This window comes from Meriones unguiculatus, chromosome 4 (assembly GCF_030254825.1).
Source record: "Meriones unguiculatus strain TT.TT164.6M chromosome 4, Bangor_MerUng_6.1, whole genome shotgun sequence".
NCBI lineage: Eukaryota > Metazoa > Chordata > Mammalia > Rodentia > Muridae > Meriones > Meriones unguiculatus.
In genome coordinates this window covers 100,510,500-100,536,060 of record NC_083352.1, presented here as the reverse complement: position 1 = coordinate 100,536,060, position 25,561 = coordinate 100,510,500, and the positions used below count along the sequence as shown (strand labels likewise).

General features: G+C 48.6%; 3 protein-coding genes across 11 annotated transcripts in view; 2 read left to right on the top strand and 1 right to left on the bottom strand.

Moving 5' to 3' along the window:
* Positions 1 to 1,872, top strand: part of Pole (DNA polymerase epsilon, catalytic subunit) — a 49,554-nt gene extending 47,682 nt beyond the window's left edge. The window contains exons 46-49 of the mRNA XM_021644938.2: positions 87 to 287; positions 629 to 754; positions 1,356 to 1,445; positions 1,523 to 1,872. Of these exons, the coding sequence (XP_021500613.1) occupies positions 87 to 287; positions 629 to 754; positions 1,356 to 1,445; positions 1,523 to 1,636 (531 nt within the window). The 3' untranslated portion in view covers positions 1,637 to 1,872. The remainder of the gene's footprint in view (positions 1 to 86; positions 288 to 628; positions 755 to 1,355; positions 1,446 to 1,522) is intronic.
* Positions 1,873 to 3,981: 2,109 nt separating this feature from the next.
* P2rx2 (purinergic receptor P2X 2) lies at positions 3,982 to 7,876 on the bottom strand. 9 transcript variants are annotated; one of them, XM_060382648.1, is made up of 12 exons: positions 6,997 to 7,876; positions 6,716 to 6,832; positions 6,549 to 6,620; positions 6,396 to 6,471; positions 6,222 to 6,318; positions 6,012 to 6,092; positions 5,765 to 5,903; positions 5,251 to 5,381; positions 5,006 to 5,099; positions 4,805 to 4,870; positions 4,649 to 4,726; positions 3,982 to 4,335 (listed from the first exon to the last, which is right to left on the bottom strand). In XM_060382648.1, the coding sequence occupies exons 1-12, from the start codon at positions 7,264 to 7,266 to the stop codon at positions 4,117 to 4,119; spliced, it is 1,440 nt and encodes a 479-aa protein (XP_060238631.1). In that variant the 5' UTR covers positions 7,267 to 7,876; the 3' UTR covers positions 3,982 to 4,116. The 9 variants fall into 9 exon arrangements, 8 of the variants coding, with proteins under 8 accessions (XP_060238631.1, XP_060238633.1, XP_060238630.1 ...); XM_060382650.1 differs by having other exon boundaries at positions 6,716 to 6,851; positions 6,997 to 7,268; XM_021644943.2 differs by having other exon boundaries at positions 4,195 to 4,452; positions 6,716 to 6,851; positions 6,997 to 7,269.
* Positions 7,877 to 17,753: 9,877 nt separating this feature from the next.
* Positions 17,754 to 25,073, top strand: Lrcol1 (leucine rich colipase like 1). Its single transcript, XM_021644912.1, has 5 exons — positions 17,754 to 17,846; positions 18,905 to 19,030; positions 19,226 to 19,351; positions 19,458 to 19,580; positions 24,981 to 25,073. Exons 1-5 carry the CDS (start codon positions 17,754 to 17,756, stop codon positions 25,071 to 25,073), a joined length of 561 nt encoding a protein of 186 aa, XP_021500587.1.
* The last annotated feature ends 488 nt before the right edge of the window (positions 25,074 to 25,561 follow it).

Genomic DNA, 25,561 nt, shown 5'->3' with positions numbered 1-25,561 from the left:
GATGCGGGGACATGAACTAAAAAGAGGTTTTTGGTCCAGGCAGAGCGGCCTAAGAGCTACTTCATGATGGGCTGTGGTCCCCATAGGTACTGTCTCTGGATACAAACATCACAAATGAGGTGGATAAGCTGAACAGAGACCTACTTCGCCTGGTAGGTGTGGGTGAATTCTCTGAGGAGGCCCAGTTCAGAGACCCCTGCCACTCCTACGTGCTCCCTGAGGTGATCTGCCACAGCTGCAATTTCTGCCGAGACCTGGACCTATGTAAACATTCCTCTTTCTCTCAGGTGAGCTCAGCTGATGATCAGAACCTCTAAATGTAGAGTGGTTGGAATACATAGTTCAACCTGTAGTCTCCAACCTGAGTATATACTGCCTCAGTGACTCGTTCATGAATTAAAAACAGGCCACCCATAAGCCACTCTACTGCAGCATGCTAGAAAAGGTCTGGTCAGCACAAATGAAAGGCTCAGGCTGTGTGGAATGCAGCCAAGAGCAGTGATGGTTACCTTTGCTTTAGCACTCCTCTCTGACATTTCCCCTTTACACCAGCCCTCTGTGCTATTGCCCAGGTGGGCCATGGCTACCACTTACACTGACTTCTCAGCCTTCCTCCCCACTCTCCCAGGATGGGGCCATCCTGCCTCAGTGGCTCTGCTCCAATTGTCAGTCCCCCTACGATTCAGCTGCCATTGAATCAGCCTTGGTGGAAGCCCTGCAGAGGAAGTTGATGGCCTTTACACTTCAGGACCTGGTGAGCTTCCCAGACCACCCTGGAGTTTCCAAACACTACCAGCACTTCAGGATTTCAGGGAGGCCAAGATCATTCTTGGGTCCTGAGTCTTGTCTCCAAGGAACTTCCCAGGAATCAGTCCTCATCCATGCACCTAGCATACTCATTCTGTCACCATCTACTGGTGCCTTCTGGGAGCACTTTCGTCCATCCAGTGGAGGGAGATAGGCAATAGTCAGTAAAAAGTGTCAGTGGTAGAGTGCAAGATGAGAGCAGAGAAAGCTTCAGCAGTAGTTTATGAGTGCCTGAGCAAAGTCCTTGGGTATATCCCTGGGCAACTATTAGGACAGAGCCTTGTGAGACATGGGATACTCCCAGGCCTTAGTAGATCAGATTGGAGATACCCATAGCAAGGTGGGCATCTTGGGAAAGGAGCTGGCAAGATTTGAATAAATCTTGAATTTCATCAATGTGCTTAGTCCTGACGTGACTGCAGCAGGGAAATAAACTTGCCAGTAGTTCCATGGAGGTATCCTTCCTCAACTAGGCTGAAAAGCTGCTGATAGGATCCAGAATGTTGACAGTTTGAGCCAAGATCAATATTGCTTCTTCCTTGTTTCAGGTATGCCTGAAATGCCATGGTATGAAAGAGACCCATATGCCTGTGTACTGCAGCTGTGCAGGGGACTTTGTTCTCACCATCCACACTGAGGTGGGCCATTCTCACAGACACACTCTAGGTCATCTGTCCCTTCTGTCTTGAGTCACTGTGTCTCTTTGTTCCTACAGGTCTTCATGGAACAGATTAGAATCTTCCAGAACATTGCCAAGCACTACAGCATGTCATACCTCCAGGAGACCATAGAATGGCTGCTACAGACAAGCCCTTTATCAAACTGTTAGCAAGCCTGGGCTGAAGACACCTTGGTATCCCAACCTTAATGCCTGTTCTAAATGGATGAACCACTGACCACCTGGCTTTTCCAAACTCATGACCACAGGCTGGGAAGAACAGAGAGAATGCTTCAGGGAGCTTCAAGGTGACATCAACAAGCAGGAACAGAGAATGGCTCTGTCCTCAGTAGTTAGCTGCTAAATAAAACATGTTTTTGAAGCTTCTGCTTCCTCCTTCCATACAAGTTGTTCTGCCTCCTGTTTGAACATGAGATAGGTTCTAAGATGAGGTTGGGGAATGTAGACAGAAGAGATACAGAAGCCAGTGCAAAACCCTGATCATGCCAGTCTTGCTTAGTTTTTAGACAAATGGTCCTTTCCCTCAGCTTCTTGAGAGTAGAATTTGGGCTGCTTTCTGGGAAATCCAGGTCCTAAACATGTTGAGACCCAGGGTTTTTGCTTCAGAGAAAAGTCTGAAGAGAGTTATCTGTCACCCAGTGTCTTTTATTTTTATTTTTTAGATTTATTTGTTTTATTATGTATATAATATTTTGCCTGTATGTACACCTGAACGCCAAAAGAGGGCACCAGATCTCATAGATGGTTATGAGCCATCATGTGGTTGCTGGGAATTGAACTCAGAAACTCAGGAAGAATTTCTCCAGCCCCCCCCCTTTTTTTCCCACCCAGTGTCTTAAGTGAAACATGGAGTTCTCTGTCCAGAGCTGGGCTGAGACAAGCCTGAAAGGTAGAACATCCCTGACCTGCCTAGTCTATATAAAATAACCCACTCTATCCACCTCTGTCTACCAGGACTGTATATAGCAAGGATCTCTTAAGCCTGAGGCCCACAAGCAAAGGATTTTTAAGTGTCATTTAATCATGGACTTTAATGCCCTGTGTAAGACTTAGATTTTAGAAAAATGCCTTCTCACATGTAAGATTTTAGGCTTCGCTGTTGAAAGAACAAGGAAAAATGAAAGAGTGCCAATGTGAGGGTTCAGGGAGGTATGTTGAGGGCTGGTACTTGGTCACCACTTTCCTCAGGACATCAGAGACCCAGAGCACTGAAGCTGCCATCCTCTTAAAGGGGCAACTTAATCTCCAGCCTTTTAATATGATGCTCTTCAGCACTTCGAGTGGTGGAATAAGTAGCCGTTCTCACCTCCTCCTGGGTACTGGCACTGACCCTTCTGCTAGGGGAGCAGAACCACCTTTCACTGGTCTCGGGAAGTAGTGGAACCCCTGCACTCACTGAGCTAAATGCGGCCCTTGTCTACTGCCTCTCTCTGGCCCAGGCTAGTTTACCAGGGCAGCAGCCAAGTAAATCACTGAATTTCAACGCATGAGTATTTTGCCCACGTGTATGTGTATGCACCATGTGTGTGCCTGGTACCCACAGAGGTCAGAAGAGATGGATCCCCCTGGAACTCAAGTTACAGATGGTCAGCCACCATGTGGGTGTTGGGAACCAAATTCCGATCCTCTGAAAGACCTGCGAGTACTCGTAACTACTTAATCACTTCTCCCTATAGTTTCCACTTCTTAGTTTTACTATTTTGTATTTGTATAGGGAGCTTCGGTCTCTGAAAGGGAAGTTTAATGTCTATCCCTCAGGCACTTGTCTGAACCTTGATGAGCTCAGGCTGTCTGCAGGGAGAAACCCAATACCTGCTTGATCCTCCCTGCTTGGAATGTGGATTGAGCTGGCAGTGCTGGGACGTGCTGAATGGAGATCAAATCAAATTAGAGATAATGGGGAAGGAGGGAGCTGGTTAACTTAGCTTCCTGGATTTCTGGGCCCAAGAGGCATTGGCTGTCTCCCAGCAGAGCTGGTGGACAGTGGCAGCACAGGCTAAGTCACTGCAGCCACAGATAGCACTCATCCTGGGTTCCCTCAGAGGTCAGTTGTCTAAAACTAGAGCTGGACATCTAAACCAGACATGGAGGAAGTTAAACATTTTGTGGCCTATGGAGGCCATGACTAAAAAAGGGAAGGCTCTGCGGTTATCAAGAGCTAGTGTTTTTCCAAGCATCCTATAAATACTTGGTGTGACAACTAGGGGCACACACAAGCATGCCATCGTGAGGCAATGTGGGCAGAAACTGAAGGGTCTCCTTCCTAATTCTTTGGCCACTGCCCCTTGGTGTACTGGTCTGAGCTAGGATACTTTCTGGTGGCACATACTCAACAGAGAACCAAGATCCAGGCTCCCAACAGTCTGCCTGGCCAGGATCACTCCACTAAGAGCAAAGATGCAGTAACTAGTTCCCCTGGGAAGGGGACTGACTCTCCTGCCTTATATTCCTGAGCACATGGCTACTCTCAAAGAATTGAGGCCACAATTGAGGCTCATCGCTGTTTTATTGGACTCAGCATGCTGTGGCTTCTAAAGCAGGGCTTAAATGATACAACAAGACCACTTAGCTCTGATTTGGGGTCCCAGAAGGCTGTGTGAGCGTACAAGAGGGGGGATCCTATGAGGAATTCAGTTGGGAAAGGAGATGGCAGGAATCCACGTATCCCCATAAGCCTTAGGGAAAAGAAGAATGTAAGCATAGGCTAGAGCAAGGCGCTTGTCCTCTTGCACAGGTGTGTCTTGCTTCCCAGTCACATGGACAAGCTTGATTACTGAAGAGTGCAGATCTTCCCTAGGGCTGCCAAAGCAGCTGAAGCTGTCTCTGCCCTCCCAGATCCACATCTGTAACTTAGGATGAGATCAGAGTTGGGCCAAACCTTTGGGGTCCGTGGGTTTGGAGTCCTGTTGGGAAGGCTCAGGGACAGGAGGCCTTTGCCCCATATGCTGGTCAAGAGTGTCCACCATCTGCTCAGTTGGAGCAAGGCCGAGGAGACTGGAGAGCCAGTGGTAGCTCTGCCCCTTCTCCCAAAGTTGGACGTCTACCTGCTCGAGGGCTGGTTGGCCGATCCTGGGAGTAGTGACTAGGTGGGGGAGGGACCTGGCCCAAGACAAGGGCAAGGGTCACAGGCCATCTACTTGAGGGATGCTTTGGAGTACACACCTTGTCGAACTTCTTATGGCTGTAGAGCTTGTCTTGGTTCATGAATGTTAACAGAATCCAGTCACACAGAAAGGAGCCCTGAAGTCAGCAGATACCACTGGGTAAGGGCATATCAGACACTCCCACCCCCTCCTACACCCCCAAGTGATTTCTTACCACCCCGATGGAGGTCAGAGCAGTGGCCAGATTGATGATGGTGGGGATGAGACTGAATTTCCCTGCCTGTAGGAAACAAGCTTGCATTTAGTTAGACATTCAGCACAGGCTGCTTGTGGCAGAAGTGGAGCCTGAGGGTGGGGTGCAGAAAGAGACATGGAGCTAGCTCAGGTCTAGGTGGAACCCTTCAGCTGTGTGTACCTGTCCATGTACGATAACATCGATTCGAATCCCATAGGCTTTGATGAGAGTTCGAGTGACGGTGGTGCTATTTATCTTGTAATACTTGGCAAACCTAGGGTTGGGTGAAGCAAAGCAGTGTCCAAGCTGTCAGACTGAGGACTGTGGTGTTTGTACAAACTCATCTTCCTCTCTTTAGGACCCCTATAGTCAAAGCAGACACTACTGTCTATGTTATGGGCCCAGACATTAGGAGAACAAGGTACCTGAAGTTGTACCCCGCAGAGGCGGGGTTATGCTTGGGGTCGAGCCTCCGGAAAGAGTATTTGGGGTTGCACTTTGATTCAGACAGGTCCAGGTCACAGTTCCAGTTGATGATAACTCCAATGACACCACCCTGCAGAAAAGTGAACCAGGGAGGGTTGAGAAGCATAGAGCAGAAAAACTTCAAGGGGTAGGATTCAGCTCAGAACCAAAGGTCCAAGGAACAAGCGAATGTCTGGCTTTGAAAGCGTAGTGTGGTACTAGCACCAGCCATGGGACCAGGTGTCAATAATTGAGTAGGTGCATGCAAGGACCGTGATCACATTTCTCCCCTCTGCCTAAACACAGCCAAAACTGGCCACGACAGAGAAGTACATCTAGTTGCAGTGAAACCTTTCTTAGGTAGCAGATACTGGCACAAGCTTCACTGTCCCCACCCCAGCCTCTCTCTGTGTCTGTCTGTCTCTCTCTCTCTCTCTCACACACACACACACACACGCACACACACATACACACCTTGTGTGCCAGTTCTGTGAAGTTCTCCCCTGCCTGTTCTACGATGAAGCCCAGCTTGAAGATGGGACAGTACGGGTCAGAGTCCTGATCAAATGTGCAATGCTTCAGGTAGCCATTCTTCAGGCTTGCGATGTTGCCCCTAAGGAGTAGCAGAGGACACAAGGCCTGTCTAAAAAACCGGATCCCGGCACAAGCCTACAGACTGGCCAGGCACTATATTTGATCTTACTCTGCCCCTCAGACTTACTTGGAGAACTTGAACTTGGGGTAGTGGATGCTGTTCTTGATGAGGATGGTGAAATTTGGGGCCATTTTACCCAGAAAATGGCTGCAGAGGTACAGAGAGGGGTTTAGTCTTTCTTCCCCCAAAGCCCAGGGGTGGGGGCGGGGATTAGGGGAGAAAAGACGACGGAAAGAAGAAAGGAGACTGGCAATGGGGTCTGTGGGTCCTGCATACTTGTCAGACGTTCCATCCTCCACCGGGCACCAGGCTGACACCTCACAGGTCTTGAAGTTCCCATGGTAATAGGGCACACAGTTCCCTGTCCGAATCCCTGCAGGGCAGACACTGGTTAACCTGCCGAGGTCAGTGCTAACCCCACCTTTCCCGCTGTCCCTGGTGGACACTGACCATTGCCTTTCATGTTCGGGTGCCCCGCCACGCAGTCGTCATCTGAATGGCAGGAGGAACTGTTAACCCTTAGGCTCTAGAGTGGAGACTGTAGGTCAGAGGGTAGACGGCAACAGGCCCAGGTGTGCCCAGACCACCCTTGACCCACCTCACCTCTGGGCAGGTTCCCAGGGTCTGGGAAGGGGTGACCTCGATCCTGGTGATGATGCTGACCACACTGCCCCCCTGGGTGCAGAAATAAAGGCGCGGTGGGCTGGTCAGCTCACTCAGACTAGTCACACCGCAGAGGAATACCGGGCCTGGGGCAGGAAGCGCCGCACCTCCGGGGGCCTGACGTATTCCTCCACGTCCCACACTTTGTCTTCCGACATGGTGATCCCCTTGACTTTGGTGATGATGGAGCTCTCCGGACCGGTCTCGCTCTCCTGGTAGCTTTTCTGCACGAGGAATACGTACCTGTGGGACAGGGCGGTGCCGGCTCCGGAGGCAACTCTGGAGAGACCAGGACACCCCTCTCCTGGTGCCCTTATGGGCGCCCGCGCATGCCCCCAGCTGAGGATCCCCTTCCGCCCGATTGCCCACAGAGCCCCGGCCCGCGCACCACACGAAGTAAATCAGAATGAGCAGCTGCACCGTGCGGTGAAAGAATCCCAGGGGCCGGTTCCGCACCACGATCACTTTGGGCGTCTCGTAGTCCCAGAATGAGGACCAGCAGCTCCGGGCCCAGCGCTGGACCATGGCCGCCCCCGGGGAAAGCCGGGGCTGTGCAGCGGCCATGGCCCAAAGAGCTCGGTCCACCAGAGCGGCAGGGGCGCCTCACACCCTCAGCTCTCCTGAGCAGGCTGGGGGTGTGGCCTCGCTCCCCGCCCATTGTGACAGTGGTAGTCTAGTCCCTTTTCAAAGCTGATGGACTTGTAAATACAGGTCTCCCCGAAGGCTGCAGGTACGGCCGGCTCAGAGCGCAGCCTGGTGGTTGGTGGGTCTCAGCGCCGGCTTGGTAACAGGGAGGGCGGAGAGGCCAGGCCGGGCTGGGGTGGGCACCCAGAGAGCACTGGGAGATGCTCCACATTGGGAGAGTGCTGCCCTTCTCTTGTCTGCTCCACACTCGAGGCTCAGGACAGGACCCCCGCGGCCGACTCACCGTACCCCAGGTTCCTCACCACAGACGCACAAGGGCGCAAAGCTCCAACCCTCATTCCTGCGCGGAACTGCCCGGCATGGCGGTGTAAATTCCATTTTCCACTCCACTCTTGCAAACCAAAATTGTTTCCTGGAACCTGATTAGGTCTCTCCTGCGCCCAGGATATTTGAAGCAAATACCGAACATCTTGGTAGGTCACAGAGAGATGATTTTAAGCTGTCTTTTTTTATGGAAATAAGATGCATTCAGCATATAAACAGTCCAGCGAGTGTAGTCCATACTGAATGTTGTGCGGTTCCCTTCGCTGGACAACAACAACAACAGAACAAACAAAACCCCACGTTCTCCCCCCCCAAAATGAAGCCCCTCCCCATGAAGCAGCTGTTCCTGTTCCCTCTCCTAAGCTCTGCGTCACAGTAGTCGTCATGTCTCCATAGGTTTTTCTGTGAAATACAACTTACACCTGGCTTAATCGTGTCTCCAATATCCACCCACATACTGTTGGGGAAACGTGCATATTTGAACTATTTGATTAAACCTGACCAGTGCCTAGGTAGCAAAGGCAATCAAATATAGAAAAAAAACAAAACAAAACAAAACAAAAAACAACTGAACGCATAATTTTAGAGAATATTTTGTAACAAAAGGTTGGGTCTTAGCCCATCTCAGACTGCAGATTGCCCAGATCCCTTCCAGACAGGACCTCCCACCTGAAATCACCAAAATGATGATTATATCCCTCCTGTTTTCCACCAAGGCCCTCCACTGATCTTGGTGCCATGATTTGTGAGTCCTCCTTTCTTAGCTAAACCCTGATTTAATTTGACTAAGCCTGAGCATGGTGATGCAAAAAAAACGTAATCTCACCACTTGGAAGTCTGAGACAGGAGAATTAATTGTAAGTACCTGACCCTAAAGAGGTAACAGGGAGTTCTGGAGCTATACCTCAGGATAGCTCAAGGGTGGGGCACTTGCCTAATGTTTGTGAGCCCTTGGGTTCAGTCCCCATCCTCCACCCCGCCTCCACACAAAAGCAAAAATCTCAAGTGGATGAACAGCCCACACATGGCAGAAGCACTGATTAAATGAGAACAAACTGAGACTATTATTCAGAGGTGGAGTAAGCACCGGACATGAGCACCCGACAGTATAAAGTGGAGTGGGGAAAGGGAGACTCCAGGTGCTTAAGGAATTGTTGTCCTGGGAAGGGGTGGGTGGCCCACAATGGGCCAGTGTCCTACGCTGGCTGTGTTTGGCTCTTAATGGTTAGTCCTGACTTGGAACAGAAGCAAAAGGCAGGGAAACGGTGGTGGTAGGCAAGTCCAAGCTTAGAGGTCCTATGCTGAGGGCGGGACAGGAAGCAGGAAGCAGAGAGTGAAGTTACAGCTCAGAGACTAGAGGGCTGTTTCCTTGGCTAATTTGTAAACCTCTACTTAAACTGTGCTAGAAACTGCAGTTTGGCTGGTCTCACAGAGGAGCAAGAGGATCTGAAGCAAGGAGGTAGGGCCACTGGGTATTCAGCAGTCCCCAAAACCACCTTTTTACTCCCTGGAATAAGTCATATTTGCCTGTCCTGGTACTTGACAAGGGAACAGGAAACAGTATAGTTTCTGGGTCTACCTATTGGCTGCAGTCATCCCTTTTCCCTCAAAACAGTGAAAAGTTAATTGTGAAACAGCTTCTTCTGGGACAATGCAGGCCTAAAAACCCTGTTTCGTATAATACGAATAATATAATATGGAGTAGGCATAGCCTTATCTCAAGAGTCACCACAAAGCCCTCCAACCCGCCAACAGAGCATATTTTCTCATCAAACAGTGGCTGTCTAGGCCCTGACACCACTCTACCGTCTGTCTCCATGGAGTTGGCGACTCCAGGGCGTTCATGTAAATGGACTACAACATTATTTGGCCTCTGTAACTAGCTGACTTATTTAACATGGTGTCCTCAAGGCCTTCCTATGTTGTGGTATGTATGTAAAGACCACATTCATTTTTCCTTTTATCAGTAGTCCTGTGTGATTAGCGTGGTGAACCCTGGTGAATTATGTCCTTTTACACCAGGCTTCTCATGGGAGGTAACAGAAGGGTTGAAACAAAAATCTCTTCCTTGTTTCAAGCACAAAAAAAAGAACATAGTGAATTTGAAATTCAAAAGTGTTCAGGTTGTGGCTCAGTTTATAACATAAGAAGCCTATTAGGCTGCACGGAAAGAACACTTGCCGAATTTGTACAATAGCTGTGGCCCTGCTCTGCTACCTTGACTGGGGAAATGCTCCGTGTGCCAAATACCTAGTGGCAAGGGGCATCTGGGACCCTTGATTTGCTATGAAGGAAACAGGAGTAGACTCCGGTCCTTTCCACCTTTCTACAACTGCTTCACTTGAAGCACTCAAAGCAGGATTCTATCTGGAGCTTGGACTAAGATCACAGCCAGCAGTCAGCCCCGTTCCTGTGGCTGGCAGACTCGACAGCAGGCAGTGACTGGGAACAGGAGAAGGCGGGGGCCAGGGGTCAGCATGGGGATGTGGAGGTGTCTGCCATTCCTAACGAGAAGTACAAATGGTCTTGAATTGGGAGAGTAAATGAAAACCATGGGCGCTGGGGCTGGAGACTGGCTCAGCAGATAAGAGCATGGTGGTTCACAATCATCCATAACTCCAGTTCTAGGAGATCCCAGGCTCTCTCTGTATCAGGCATGAATGCAGTACACATGCACACATATAAAAGCAAAAATGAAAAAAAAAATCTTTAAAAAACAAAACATAGAAGCCGAGATCTGATGGAGGATCAACCTTCTGGAGTAGATGGTGGAAGGCTATGGTTGGTTCCTCCTGGATTCCTCAGACTGTGGTCACAGCTCTGTGTTTTGTTGTTGCTGTTTATTTGTATGTATTTGTGTGTGTGTGTGTGTGTGTGTGTTTTCATGTGTATGCATGCCTGCGGAAGCCAGAGAACAACCCTGTATGTATCTTCTGCTGCTTTAAATACAGTCATTAGCCTAGCACTCATCAGTTAAGCTGCTCTGGCTGGCCAACAGCCGCCAACGACCCTCCCCAGTGCTGGCATCACAAATGCCTACAACTGCACCTGGCTTTATTTCTATCTAATTATTTTAAATATGTGTGTGTGTGTTTTAATTACATGTGTACCATGTATATGCCTGTTGTCTGCAGAGGGCAGAGTGGGCATGAAGTAACAGTGTAGCTGAAGTAACAGATGGTTGTGAACCATCATGTGGGTGCTGGGAAATGAACTCATGTCTTCTAAAAGAGCAGCAAGTGCTCTTAACCGCTGAGCTGTAGCTCCAACACCCCTTTTTTATTAAATTTTATTTGGTGTGCATACATGTGGAGCAGCTTGTGTGGACATCGGAGGACAACGTGTGGGAATCGGTTTTCTCTTCCCACCATTTGGGTCCTGGGGATCAAACTCAGATCTTAAGACTTGTATAGACAAGAGCCTATACCTGCTGAGCCATCTCACTATCCCCACATCTGGCTTTTTTTTTTTTTATATGAATCTAGGGATTTAATTCAGGTCCTTGTGATTGCAATACAAGCACTTGACTGATAGAGCTGTCCTCATAGCACTGTTGTTTTTTCAAAATGTTTATTTTATTTTTGATTGTGTATATGTGACTGTGTCTGTGCGTATGTTTATATGAATACGGGTATCCAAAAGGCCCAGAAGAACTGCCTAATGTGGGTGCTGGGAACCAAACTTGGGTCCTATGCAAAAGGAAGAATTACTCTTTACTGTTGAGCTATCTCTCCAGCCCCACAGGTCTGTTTTTACCCACAGGCTGGACCTGTATGTTTTGTTTCTCGGTACCAAATATGAAACATTGTGGAATCAGACAGTAGTTACTCTGTGAACCCTAACAAGATAAAGCCAGGAGGTTGTGATGGCAGCCATTTCAGAAGCCTCTGCCAGGACCCCCAGCTGAACCATTGAGGAAAGTTAATTGTGTTGTCAAAGATGTAGCTCCAGAGCTGAGAAATGGTGGTGCTCTTTAATCCCAGTATTGGGCAGGCAATCATATCTCTGGGTTCAAGGCTAGCCTGGTCTACATAGTGAATTCCAGGCTAGCCAGAGCTGCACAGTGAGAACCTGTCTCAACCAACCAACCAACCAAACAACAAGTTATTGTTTCAGGGAGGCAGGGGAGAAAAAAATAATTGTTTCAACATGTCTAATATAATACTCCTCAATTTTGTCTTTAAAAACTTCCACAGATGGCTGGAAAGGTAACTCAACAGAAGTATCTGTGAGCACTTAGGATCCCTGTAACCCATATAGTGGAAAGAGAGAACTGACTTCACAAAAATTATCCTTTTACCTCCACATACTTAATTTAAAAAAATCAATGAAATAAATTTCCAAGCCCTTGAACCTCCAGGGATAAATCCACAGTTTACTTGGACACATGTATTCCTGGTGCAATGCTGTCCATTCCAAAAAAGTGCCAGTGTTTTTTGGAGGGTCTTTGAGGTTTTTGTTTTTTGTTTTTGAGATAGAGTAGCACTATGTAGCCATGGCTGTCCTGGATCTCCCTATGTAGACCAGGCTAGCCTCGAAGTCACAGAGATCCATCTGCCTCTGCCTCCTGAGTGCTAGGATTAAAGGTATGTGCCTCCATGTATGGCCCATCTTTGAGTACTTTTGACAGGGGTCTACCACTAAAATGATAAGACCTCAGGATGCTGATTATAAGCCACAGCTGTAAGACTGAACAGTAGAAAAGCCACCCCCACCCCCACCCCCACCCCACCTCGAGTTTCTGGAAGGAACTGCTGATACCTTGATTGCATATGAACTTCTGGATCCAGAACTGTCAGAGAATAAATTCCTGTTATTCCAAGCCAAAAAATGAAAAGCCTTCCTTGGGGTCCAATAGGAAGATACTTGGTAACCTCATATCAAAAGAGAACCTTGAAGCTAGGCCCTGTGGCGCACACCTTTAGTTCCAGCACTCAGGTAGGCAGAGGCAGGGGATCTCTGTGAGTTTGAGGACAGCCTGGTCTACATAGAGAGTCTCTGTTTCAATGCCCACTCCCAAAAAGAGAGAACCTTAAATAAACAAGGCAGAGTTTATTGGAGCAAAAAGTGACTTAGGGTTGGGTAGCATGCAGAACCATGAAGGCTGATGATTGGGGGGCAGGTGATGCAAGGCTCACAAATAAGAACAGGTGCACTTGACCTGCTGGGCATTTTTTTTCTTTTTAGGAGAAGCATTTCAAACTTCTGTCACACACAAAACAAAGTGATGCGCTCTTTCAAAAGTGGATTTTACAAGAGGAAATGGTCAGTCCTTTAGTAAGCCTTTCTTTCACTGGGTCTTTTTTTTTTCTTCCTTTTTTTTCTTTCTCCTTCATCTCCTTTTTCTTTCTTTTTTTTTTCCTCCTCCTTTTTCTTTTCTTTTTTTTTTTTCCTCCTCCTCTTTCTTTTTTAATGTGGATCAAAATAGGACTTGGCCTTCAGACTGTGATGCTCTCTTCCAAAACCAATGAAGCAGACTCTTGAAGAAAGTGTTCCAGTGCAGTGATCTGTGACTTATTGTAGAGACCTGTATCTCTGACATGATGGAACCCAGAACTCATGTGTTCTGCTGACTGATGAGGAAACTCTTTGCTGAGATGCCTTCACTGGTTGACTTCATTCTCAGGGAGTTAGTTGGTGGGCAGAAAGGTGATTTTCAGATATCCTTAGGGTAAAGTAGATTTTATACAATTCACACAGCAGGTGCTCAGTAAAAATGCCAAGCTTGGTGGCATGGAACAGAGTGCTAGAGGAAACCAGTGTCCCTATGCTTCCTCCACCCTCTCCTCCTGCTTCCCACTGTCTCCAGTCTCTCTTCCTGTCCCCAATTTAGGAATCAACAATAGTGGAGAGAATGCCTCTGGGCCAGCCTAATTGTGCTGGGAAAATTCCCAGTAGTCTCTCCTTCTGATGCTCCAATCTGTGCCTGTTCCTAGGCTCAGGTCTGCCATTCTGTAGTCCCAGCACCCCCATCAAAGCCAATCCAGAACAAGCAGCATAATGGGGGATGCTAGCTAAAGTACCATATCTGAGCTTCATAGCTTCAACCTTTCCTTCCAGCAGGATTTCTTGCTTGTGCTTCCAAACAGTCTGGGAAGTCACACACACACACACACACACACACACACACACACACACACACACAGAGAGAGAGAGAGAGAGAGAGAGAGAGAGAGAGAGCTAACTCTACTTTGCAACACAGAGATTTCCCATGAAGAACAGAAGAAAACAAACAAGACATCACTGGAAATCTTCTGAAAACCAGAAGCTCAGGTGGAGCATGAATCAGGAACTTGTGTTCTAGTTTGCCCTCAGCTTCTATGACAAAATAGCAACTGAAATCAACCTGGAAACAAAGGGTTTATTTGGTTTACACTTCCACATCACAGTCCATCACTGAGGGAAGTCAGGGCAGGAATTTAAGCAGGAACCTAGAGGCAGGAGCTTAAGCAGAGATCACAAAAGGAGGGTTCTTACTGGCTTGCTCTTCCTTCCCCAACTCATACTCAGGACCACCACGCCAGGGCTGGCACTTCCCACATCAATTGTCAATCAAGACAATACCCAATAGACATGCGTGAAGGCCGAACTGATGGTGGCAATTCCTCAGTCGGGCTCCTTCTTGCCGAGAGTCTCTGATTTGTATCAAATTGACAAAAACTAACCAACACACCCAGCTTCACAAGAGAGAGGCCCTCAATGTTCCTGGAAGCCGAGGTTGTAGATTGGAGGCCAGATAGTGTTGTGTCCTGTCCTGGGCCCCAAGGCTGGCTATGTGTAGTCACCTTAGCCCCCAAGGCTGGCATACCTGGAGAAGATGAAGTAAAAACTGCTGTCTGTAAGATTTTAGAATATGTGTAAAGGTGGGAGGCAGTCCGGGTAAGATGGGGATTGGGCTGAGGGTCAGTTTAGGGGTGACAGAGCATGAGGAACAACTTTAAGCACTCGCTTGTTGGAGTATACGGGCTGTGCTTGGTCACATCAGGGCTTTGGGGCTTCTGCACTGCTGCTCTGTAATGTTTGGAGAGCCTTTTCTGTGTTGGAGTCAGAGGTCCAAGGACCCTCCCAACAGCTCTGAGCCACAGAACATGAAGCATGGGGAAGGCTGGCTCCAGCTCCACAACGGGGTTTCCTCTGGCATGGAAGGTGTTCTGGATCTACATAGGTGCTGTCTATGCTGAGATCAAGATCCAGGGAACTAAACAGAACATGGTTTGCTGTGGCACTCGTCCTTTGAGAATGTAGCCTGAGAGAGAAATGGAACCCAGTTTGGCCCTTCCATAAGCAGCCACCCACCAAACACTCAAAAGGGCTGAGACAGACACCATGCTGGCATGGTATATGGGACCAGGAACCTGGTTGCTCACAAACACTGTTTAAGGGGGCCCTCTCTGGCCTGGGCACAAGGTGAGAACCTCAGGGAGGCTCTTCCTGAATGTTCAAAGTATAACATTGCAAGTAAGCAGACTGGAGGTATTTGCTCTTCTCCAGTTAGATTGTAATGAGGGTAAAATCATTCCATTCTGCCCACATCATTAGGAAGATAGGAAAGATGTTCTCAGGCATGTCCCATGAGTACACCATGCTTGGTAAACTCAGAGCAGCCTCTGGCATGAGAACAGCCCTCTCATAGATAGCAGTGATAACTCCACGAGTACTAAAAACTGGCCCTGAAGACTCAGAGGTGAAGAGGAAAGTGCTGCTTGTGGACAGAGAGCAGGGCTGCCACAGGTTACACCTCTCAAGGCCTACAGTAGCCGATGTGAGAGGGGCAGGGAAGGGGAGAAGATATGTCCCAAAGTCCCAAAATTCTGTACTCAGACTCTGCCAGAACACCTGGTAACCTTTGCACTTAACAGTTCCCTACTTACGCCAAACACACAGGGTCAGACTTGGGCGAGGCCAAGTCCTTTAACTGCTGCTTGAGAGGAATAGACAGTGTTCTTAGAAAGGAACCCAGGCCATCCACGGCATGCCATTCAAGGTTTAGGGCACACCAAAATAAAAACACACAAAGGAACAGGGATCATGGCCCACGACAAGAAAGGGCTAAGCAGGAACAGTTCAGGAGAGACTTCTGTAGCAGATGCTTGTACCCGAGGACGGAGCTATGATGCTCCCGGCAACTGTGTGAAGGCAAAAAAGGGACTGAGGTCGCACTCTTCTGTTTTTACACCCTTTGTTTGGCCTCTCTCCTTCCTGGTTTTGCTTGTCACAGATAGTCTGATCCATTTGGAACTGGCTTCCGTGGGAGGAAGGCGTGTTTAAGAGTCCAGGGTCAAGCTGGAGACGCAGCCTCATCGGTAAAGTGAGGTACAAGCATGAGGACCTGAGTTCCGTCCCTAGAACACGTATAAAAACGCTCAGTGTGGGTAGTATAGTACTGGCTAGTTCCAGCACTTGGAAGGCAGAGGCAGGCAGATCTCTGAGGTTGAGGCCAGCCTGGTCTACAGAGCAAGTTTAGGACAGTCAGGGCTACACAGAAAGACCCTGTCTCAAAAAAAAAAAAAAAAAAAAAAAAAAAAGGAAAAAAGAAAAAGCCCAGTTTGATTATCGTTCTCAGTGCTGGGCAGACAGAGACACCCAAGTTTCAGTCAGACATCCTGTCTCAAGAAACAAATTTGATCATGTCCTGAGAACCAAGGTTGATCTTTGCCGTATGCCACAGGTGTACACACACTAAACAAACAAAATCTTTAAAGACAAAGTCAGGCTTCCATTCAGTGTTAAAAGAAAGTGAGCTGGCCGGGTGGTGGTAGCGCTCGAACACACCTTTAAACCTAGTGCTGGAAAGGCAGAGGCAGGCAGACCTCTGTAAATCCTGGTTTACAGAGTGAGTTCCAGGACAGCCAGGGCTACACAGAGAAACCCTGTCTCAAAACCAAACAAAAAGGAAGCGAGCTATCAAATCAGGAAAAGACGCAGAGGATCCTTCACCTAAATGAAAGAAACCATTCTGAAAAGCCACAGGCTGCGGTTCCAGCTTGAGCCTTCTGGAAAAAGCTGAACTACATAAACAGAAAGAGAAAAACCAGCAATTGCCTTGGTGGGCAGAGGAGAGGATAAGAGGATCAGCAATTCTGTGTGGTCTGACAGTGGGCAGTGGACATAGCATTCTATTATTCGTCCACATCTGAAACATGTGTCTGCCCAGTGTAAACCTTGAATTTGGGCAATTAGTGCGTGTGTTCCTATATGTTCATTGGGGAAAACACCCCATCCCCCACTAGTATGACATATTACTAAAGAGAAAAAGAGGAAGAAAGTAAGAACTAATAATCTATTTTCATCACAATTTGGGGGAGGATTCATTATTTATTTATTTATTTATTTATTTATTTATTTATTTATTTGAGACAGGCTTTCACTGTGTAGCCTTGACTGTCCTGGATTCGCTTTGTAGACCAGGCTGGTCTCGAACTCACAGAGATCTGCCTGCCTCTGCCTCCCAGCACTCAGGTGTGTACTACCACACTCAGCTGGGAGTTATATTTATTTGTTTTTATTCTATGTACACACGCCAGCATCCAAGTGTGTGCACCATATGTGTGCCGGTACCCACGAAGGTCAAGAAAGACTGTTGGATTCCCTGGAACTAAATTTACAAATGGTTGTGAGCTACCTCGTGGGTGCTGGGAATTTAACCTGGGTCCTCTACAAGAACAACAAGCACGTTTAATCACGAAGCCATTTATGGAGCCCCTTATTTATTTGTTTGTCTGTTTAGTTAGAGGCAGAGTCTCACTATGTAACTCTGGTTGGTCTGGAACTCACAGAGATCCTCCCTAGTGGTGGAACTAAAGATGTGTGGCATACAATTTCGTTTGTTTGTTTTTGAGAAAGAGTCTCCCATAGTCCAAGCTGGCCTCAGAGTTACTGTATGGCTAAAAAATAATCCTGATCATCATGCCTCTACTTCTCAATACTGGGAATGTAGTCGTGCCATGATTATGCCCTGCTGGGGATCAAACTCAGGGTGTTGTATATGCTAGGCGATCAGTCCCAGGCATTAACGTGCATTTTTCCCCCCTGTAAACCCAAATCTGCTCGTAAAAATAAAGATCATTCTTTTAAAAAGCCCTTTTATAAGAGAAAGTACTGGGGAGGGAAGGGGATATTTTGCTGTATGCTAAGGGCAGGGTCTACTTCATGAAACCTTGGTAGGCCCAACGTGTGATGTCCGTCACGGCGTGGACAACGCTGCTGCTGCTGCTCTGGGCTGTGCCCATGTTCCAGAGTAGGAAGACAAAGGTGACTTCAGCCTACAAGGTGAGCTCAGGATGTGCCCTCTCACTGCGCGCCTAAGGCAGGGTAGAGAAGCCAGGGCCTCAATGGAGCAGAGGTGACAGGGGCCTGGATCATCTGGGCAGGCCCAGGTCCAGTGAGGAGGGCCTTGAGGACACAGACCGTGTACAATGATGGAGGATCTGTATCCCGCTGATGCCCCTAACCCTCACAGTGAAGCCCCGAGGAGATAGCAGGTTGGGATAACGTTGCAGAAGGCTGGATACGAGGACTCTCTTAGGGTCTCCCATGACTCCCTTCTGTGCAATGTGACATCCCCAGTTGACTGCACACACCCAAATCACCCAGTGCGATGTCCTGCTGATCTGGGATTCCCCTCTCCACTGCCTTCTCTCCTGTGTGCCTCGTGTGTCTCTCCACTCACCTCCAGCTGCAGTCTATTTCACAGTTACCCTTTCACCCACAGCCAATATGCTGGCTGTTTTTTTTTTTTTTTTAAAGGAAGACAAAAGACTCCCTGGGCGGAAATCCCCCATTTTCCTTTTCTAGTTCCTGGTCAGCTGTGTGGCCCTGGAAAAACCATTATCTCTGGCATCACAGGTGGTGAGCCAGACCGTGCAGGATTTGTCTGTGGTCCTTTCTGCCCATGCCCTATTGCTCTGCTACTTGTCTTCATCCCAGCTGACCTTTGAACCTGGCTTACAACAGATACTTCTCTCTCTCTCTTTCTTTTTCTTTTTTGGCCCCCCACCCCCACCCCCAGGCTTTCTCTGTAGCCCTGGATTTCCTGGAACTCACTCTGTAGTGAGATCCACCTGCCTCTGTTGGGATTAGGGATTAGAGGCATGCACCATCACCACCAGGCTCAGATACTCTTCCACTCTCTTCCCCATTCCTCGTCTTTCCTGTAAGGCCTTCTACCTTTGCTCCTCTCTGTCTTCCCCCTTTCCCAGGTCAGACTACAGGTCTTGAGTTGAAGACAGGTTAATACAAGGACGCCAGAGTGGGTGGAGGCAGTGCCTCCTGGGAACTGGGTTTGCAGAACCGCCCTGGAGCGGGTAAACAGAATCCGTCTGTTTCAGGGGATCGGAGAGCGGTGTAAACAGAGTTCTGAGTGTCAGAGCGATTGCTGTGTCACCAACAGCATGGACCCACAGAAATTCTGCACCCCCCAGACCATGTTCTTGCAATGTGTGCCCTGGAAGAAGGTGACTGGGGTCCTCAGTGACACCCCGGGAGGGAAAGAAACCAGCAGGGGACACTTTCTGGCCCCACTTCTACCTTCTTTTGGATGAGCTAGAGGAAGGGGGTTCTGGGAAGGGAGAGAGAGGGGGGTCCCCAGGAGTGGTAGAAGGAAAGGGGTCTCTGACAGCAGAGAGTGCTGGTTCCTTGCTCCCTCACAGCCGAATGGGCACCCCTGTGAAGAGCACCCAGAATGCCAAAACAACTGCTGCGTCAGGACTGGCTACAGCTCAGACAGGTTCTGCTCAGCAAAGTCTATCTTCTTGCAGTGTGTGTCTTGGCGCAAGGTGAGCAAGGGAGCAGGTGAAGGCCACCCCATGGGGCGGGGTCCCTGGTGAGAGGAGGGGACGAGGGGCCTTCCTGGGGCTAGATGACATCTGACCATCTTTCCAGCCAGAGGGAGACGTATGCCAAACCCACTCAGAGTGCTGGAGCCTGTGCTGCCTCCCACTGAGAGAGACCAGCCCTTCCCACTGTACAAAGCGAACTGGGCTCCTAGCTCTCTGCCTGCCAGTGGTGAGTGGCCCACCTTAACCCCCACCTACTGAAACTGCTGTGGTGGGGGTTGGAGATGGGGAGTAGGGGGTAGAGGTTGTGCGTGAAACCAAATCCCACCAACAGAGGGCGCAGTTAGTGTTCATATGCAGTTGATAAAGCAGAGGAGAAAGCTGAAGCAGACTGTGGGTCTCCTGAACCAGGCACTGAGTCCCCTGGGTATGAAGGTGCAGGACACCATGATAAAGGCCTGTTGATCATACATGGAGGGACCAGAAACTTGCAAGCCAGGAAGCTGGTATTGAAGCTACCAGGAGCTAGAGCAGACTCTTTAGCCCTATCGGAATGTGTGTCTGTGTGTGTGTGTGTGTGTGTGTGTGTCTGTCTGTCTGTCTGTCTGTGGTGTTTACCAAGTAAAGGGACCATTACAGCTGCCAGGCAGAAAGGGTCTCCCAACTTCTCTCCTTCCCATCTCCTTTACTTTCTGCTGGCCCTTAGTAGGACCAGAGGACAAAAGTTCACAGAACAAGGGCCATGGAGAATGGGGGCTTGTGGGCATCAGAGCCTGGCTGTGTGCATGGGCAGTGTAAGCCATGGGTGCTGTGTGGGGTTAAGTACATATTTTGTTGTTAGACATCATGACATCACGTGGTGTGCTCCTACGGTTAGGAATATATGGCCCTGCCAGGAGAGCCCAGCCTGTGAGGTTTGCTCTAGCTTGCCTTGTCCCACTTGGGACAACTGACCTCCAGGACCAGTTTGAGTGAGGGAAGGAGTCAGGCAGTCCCATCCATAGTGGCTGAGCCCTGGGCGAGGGTGCTGTGGTTAGTGGTTAGAGTCAGGCACATCTGATGTCTCTCTCTCTCTCTCATTTTTGCTTTTAGTGAACGAACATGGATTTGTGCAATGCAGGACTACAGCTGGATGGACCTCAGAGAGCAGAAAGTGCTTCGCTCACATCCACACTGTTCCCTTATTAGGCTTCTGAAGCTCGACAGGAATTAGAGCTTGTCGTTGATATGAACTCCCGCAGCATGAAGCATCTGAGGACAAATCATAGGATTGCCACTCAAATAAAAACTACTGATTGATGCGGAAGAACCTTGTCCAGTCCGTGTTTTGTTTTCCCTAATAATGAAAGCATGAAAATCTCTAAAACCCTGAAGATGCATCTGGATCTGCTCAGCTCTGGAACGGTGCTGGCTCTGCGGAGTCAGGCTGGTGCAGATCATTCAGGGTGGCCACTACACCAGCCCCACCAGCCCCACCAGCCCCACCAGCCCGCAGCCGTCTCCATGACAACGCTGTGGTCACGTGTTTTGTCGCTGGAGATAAGTATAAGTTGGCAATCCTAAAGGAAAAGTCTGCCCGGACCAAATCGCCTACATAATATATCACAAGCTAGTCCAGGCGCCAGGGGCCGGGGAAGGTCACACTGGACTTCCCACAGCAGCAGACCTGTTTCCTTGTAGGCTGCTTTTCTTTGGCGGCCTCTCCAGGGTTAGCTGCTAAGGTCTCCCTTGTCCTCCAACTTTGACCCAGGTTCACCTTTGTGGCCCACACCGGCCCATGCTGAGCTGCTTCTGTGTCCATTAACCTCCACTTTGTCTTCCTCTCTTCTTGATGAGCCCTATCTATGGAAAAGGGTCCTTCAGTTCCGTTTGGTTTCTGAGTCCAACACCTACTTTATATTTTCCCAGACTTCTCATGCCCAATGCCAGGGAACTCTGCCATGCTTCGCTTTGGCTGCTGGGTATTTCAGGGAAAATACCCCAGTTTCTGTTCTTCCTGAACTGTCTGTTCATAAGTGTCCTGTGACCATCTCTGACGCTCCCTGCTCACCGCTGAGGCACCTCCTGTCGGGGTGATAATATGAATAAGGCTGTGGTTGAGATCACCAGAGGGTGTGAGATGTTGGTGTTCTTCTTTCAGAAAAGGAATCAAGGGCAGGATGTGGCCCAGCCTGGTCTGTACAAAGCTGTAAGCTCAAACCCCAGCACCACAAAAGAAGACTTTTGGTTAACTAGCTTAATACTAAAGTTGTGTGTGTGTTGTTTTGTTTTTGAGACAAGGTTTCTCTGTGTAGCCCTGGAAGTCCTGGAACTCACTCTGTAGACCAGGCTGGCTTCAAACATGGAGATCTGCCTGAGTGCTGGGATTAAAGTTGTATACCACCAGCACCTGGCGATACTAAAATATTTATTACATCAACTATATGAGAATTCTAAATGTGTGAGTTCAAAATGGTAATATGCAATTTTTAATAACTGATGACATTCCTAGGACATTTTATTTCCAACACTTTGGCTTTGCCATCATCTTTAATTATACTTACAAAATAGCATTTTTTGGGCCAACAAAGATGGCTCAGTGAGTAAAGGCACTTTCTGCCAAGGCTAATAACTTACTAAGTTTTATCCCTGGGATCCACAGAGTACCATCTGCTCTCTCTCTCTCTCTCTCTCTCTCTCTCTCTCTCTCTCTCTCTCTCTCACACACACACACAGAGGAGGGGGAAAGGCATGCCTTCCTCCTAATTAAATAAATGCAGACTAAATAAAATAGCATTTTGTGATGTTTTCTGAGAGAAAAGAAAAGCAGCTGAGTCTCTCCACTGAAGACTGAGGTAACCTCACTCCCCAATGGATGTTTCTCAAAATATATAACTGGGGACTCAGTGGTTAACATTGCTTATACAACCATAAGAACTCTGTGATGACTATTCTTTTTAAAAATGATTTTCTTAAATATATATAAAAATTTATGTGCATTCCTGTTTTGCCTGCATGTAGGTGTAAGAGTGTCAGATCTTAGGGTTACAGAGAGTTGTAAGCTGCCATGTGGGTGTTGGGAATTGAACCCAGGTCCATTCTAGAAGAGCAGTCAGTGCTCATATACTCTCTCCAGCCTCCATGATTGATGACTATTCTTGGGTGTTAACTTGATTACATCTGGAATCAATTAAAACCCAAATGACTAGGCACACCTGTGAGAGATTTCTCTCTCTCTCTCAGTTTTTTCAAGATAGGGTTTGTGTGTATAGCAAGCAGCCCTGGCCCTGGCTGTCCTGGAACAAGCTCCGTAGACCAGGCTGACCTTGGATTCAAAGAGACCCCCCTGCTCCTGCCTCCCCTCCCAAGTGCTGGAGTTAAAGGTGAGCACCATCATGCCCAGCTGAGAGATAGTTTTCTTCATTGAATCATTTGAGGAGGGAAGACCCAGTTCTAATCCAGATCTTTGAGGTGGGAGGATCCACCTTTAATCTGGATCACACCTTCTGCTGGCCACCTGTAAAAAGGACGTGAAAGAAGGAAGCCTTCTCTCTCTTTGCCTGCTTGCTCTCGCTCTTAATGGCAAGTCCATTCCTTTCACTGGCATTAGAGCCTACTGCTACGGGCATAAACTGGCCAGCTGAGGCATCCAGCCTTGTGGACTGAACAATTACTGGATTCTTGGACCTTCTTTTGGGAGACGCATTTGTTGAACTAGTTGGACCACAGCCTGTAAGCCACTCTAACACATCTTGTGTGTGTCTGTCTGTGTGTGTGCGTCTGTGTGAAAGAGCCAGGTGAAGGCTGGTGTATTTCTGTAACCCCAATGCTGTGGGGAGCAGAGACTGGATCACTAGGCCTTGCTGGCTGCCAGCATAGCCAAAATACATAAATAGGAAATGACAGGAGAGGACACTCAAAAGCCAGCTTTGGATACATGAGACCCTTCTCAAGACAACAAACCTGTGCCCCAGAGATAAATGTTAGGAAAAAATGCAGGCTTTGCTGGGAATGCCAGCAACCCAAATGGGAAGCCAACTGTATATAGCCTTAATCATTTCCCAGGTCTTTATGGATTTTCACATAACAATAGGTCAGGGACAGTACGCAGAAGAGTCTGTCAACAGGCTAGGGTTCTGGTGCTGACTGCGGGCAGAAATCATCTGAGGATGGAGTCCTTTTTAGGGCAGGACAGCCTAACTGTGCGTCAGTTTTATGGTTAATGCCTGGTTTTGTAAATTAGGTTTTTTGTGGGTTTTTTTATTTTTTTTTTAAAGCAAGGTCACAGGGCATACAGTGCCTGAGAGTGAAAAAGACACAGGAGGAAAGCAAGATGGTGTTTTCTTTAGAAATTACCTATAGTGAATGCTAGCCATTTCAGGACCTTGTGCTGTTTCAAAGAAGGCCACCAGATGGCGATATGACCTTGGCAGAGCAGAAATACATCGGCAGGAAAGAGCCTGGGCAGGAGTGTAACCTGATTTAGAGACAATAAAACATAGGAAACGGTAGAGCAGACTCCTCCTGTACCCAGACTTCTCTGTGAAGACTTGCTCTGTAACACTTGTTTTTCCTGCTGAATAGCTTCAGCTTAAGCCAATCGGATTGCAAAACAAACACAAGCTCTTCAGAACCCCAGGCTGGAAGCCTCTGAAAACAAAGTCGCCACAGGCATTGACTATCTAGAGTCAGAGGTCATGGTGAAGGTTGGCTGGGGAGGTGATTCCCAGAGCTATCGAGACAGAAGCCTGGTCTAAGGAAAGGAGATACATCAGGCTGGGTGTGCTGATCCCTGGAGAGCCTGTCCAGAGCAATTACAGCTCAGAAGTGCTTTATGGCTTTAATAATGTGGTGGGAAACAGGGGGTGGCTGCTGCTTAGAGCATGTTTTATTCATGTCAGGAAAGACTGACTTCTATAGTTATCATCCCAGACCTCAGCTTAGCGGGGCCACTGGCTTGTTCTCTGGGGTCACTGCTGGCGCCCACGCTGCAAGAAGGCAGGGCTGCTACAGGAAGAGGGCTCTGTCTTGGTGGCAACCAAAGGTCCCTCTTGCTAGAAGTTTAGAGTTTGCTGTGAAGGTGGAACTGGGGATGAAAAATCTATGTATTGACTTAGATGAGTGAGGAAACGCCCCAGGCAGCCATGAACTGCACAAACAGTGAAAAAGAGCGTGCGAGTTTACCAGGTACAATGAGGCAGAGGGCTGGAGGCAAGAGCTGCTGAAGGGCAGCAGGTACTCAGCCTTGATAGCCTGTTATAGGTGAGGGGAGCCGGTGGTCCAGTCCAGAGGCCCATCAGACTTGGGGAGTCAGCTGGAGGAGTGTGGACAAAGCTCACGCCTCCATGTCCAAGAGGGCAGTTTTCTACCCCAGCATCAGCTGCTTCATATAGACTGCAGTTTCCGTCAGGGTTCTCTTTCCTCTTCTGCTGCCCACTGCATCCACCATAAGGTCTGTCCCCTCCCAGGGACATCTCATGTTGTCCTACTCCAGCCCGTGGCTCCTTTGTCTTCACAGGAGCTGGTGCCTGAGAGCTGCTGAGGTCGGTGGCTGGAGGCCGGCTGTGGGCAGGTCACATGGCACAGGCAGCTGTGGAGGCCGATGGCCAGTTCTGTTTCCATGTTTCTCCTGCTGTACTCTTTGTCCCAGGTCGTGGTGACAGGATGTGTTGTGTCCTCATTGCAACAACCCTCACTGGACCCAGATTCTCAAAGGGATGCCCAACAGCAGGAGGTGTCATGAATCATGCCTATCCAGGACCATCACCCTCAAAGGTAACACTCTTCTCCAGGCAGGAATGTCCTCCTTGGCCAACACAACACTAAGAAGGTGCCAGTACCAGGTAAGGACCCCTGAGGATCTTGCGTGAGCTTGGAGCCGTTCCTCCCTTGCCCAGGGCTTAAGGCACTGTGTCCCTCGGCTGTCAATTCAGGACTCATCCACGTGAACCCCTTAGACAATGGGTGGTCTTAGTTGAAGGACACCCTTGACCTTCTGTCCATCCCTAATGGTGAGTCCCGTGGCTTCCTGAAGTGGTTCTGCAAGGCCCCGGCAGTCCTGTGGCATTTAAACAGGGCCCTATGAGTGGCCTCCAATTCCACCCCAGCCAGGTCTGGCAGAAGATGTAAAAAACAAAGTCCTTAAAAAAATAAAAAAGCCAGCTGTCACTGTGTAGCCCTGGCTGTCCTGGAACATGCTATGTATGCTATGTGCTCATAGAATTCCACCTT

Bases quoted from the DNA above. Each gene is read 5' to 3' on its own strand.
- P2rx2 (XM_060382645.1), bottom strand. From the start codon at position 7,172: ATGGCCGCTGCACAGCCCCGGCTTTCCCCGGGGGCGGCCATGGTCCAG. The intron at 6,319-6,395 runs GTCAGTGTCCAC...TCTGCCCTGCAG, and splicing joins CCCGAACATGAAAGGCAATG to GGATTCGGACAGGGAACTGT. The intron at 4,871-5,005 runs GTACACACAGCT...TGTTTCCTACAG, and splicing joins ATGTTATCGTACATGGACAG to GCAGGGAAATTCAGTCTCAT.
- Lrcol1 (XM_021644912.1), top strand. From the start codon at position 17,754: ATGTCCGTCACGGCGTGGACAACGCTGCTGCTGCTGCTCTGGGCTGTG. The intron at 19,352-19,457 runs GTGAGCAAGGGA...CCATCTTTCCAG, and splicing joins AGTGTGTGTCTTGGCGCAAG to CCAGAGGGAGACGTATGCCA. The intron at 19,581-24,980 runs GTGAGTGGCCCA...TCTTTGTCCCAG, and splicing joins TAGCTCTCTGCCTGCCAGTG to GTCGTGGTGACAGGATGTGT.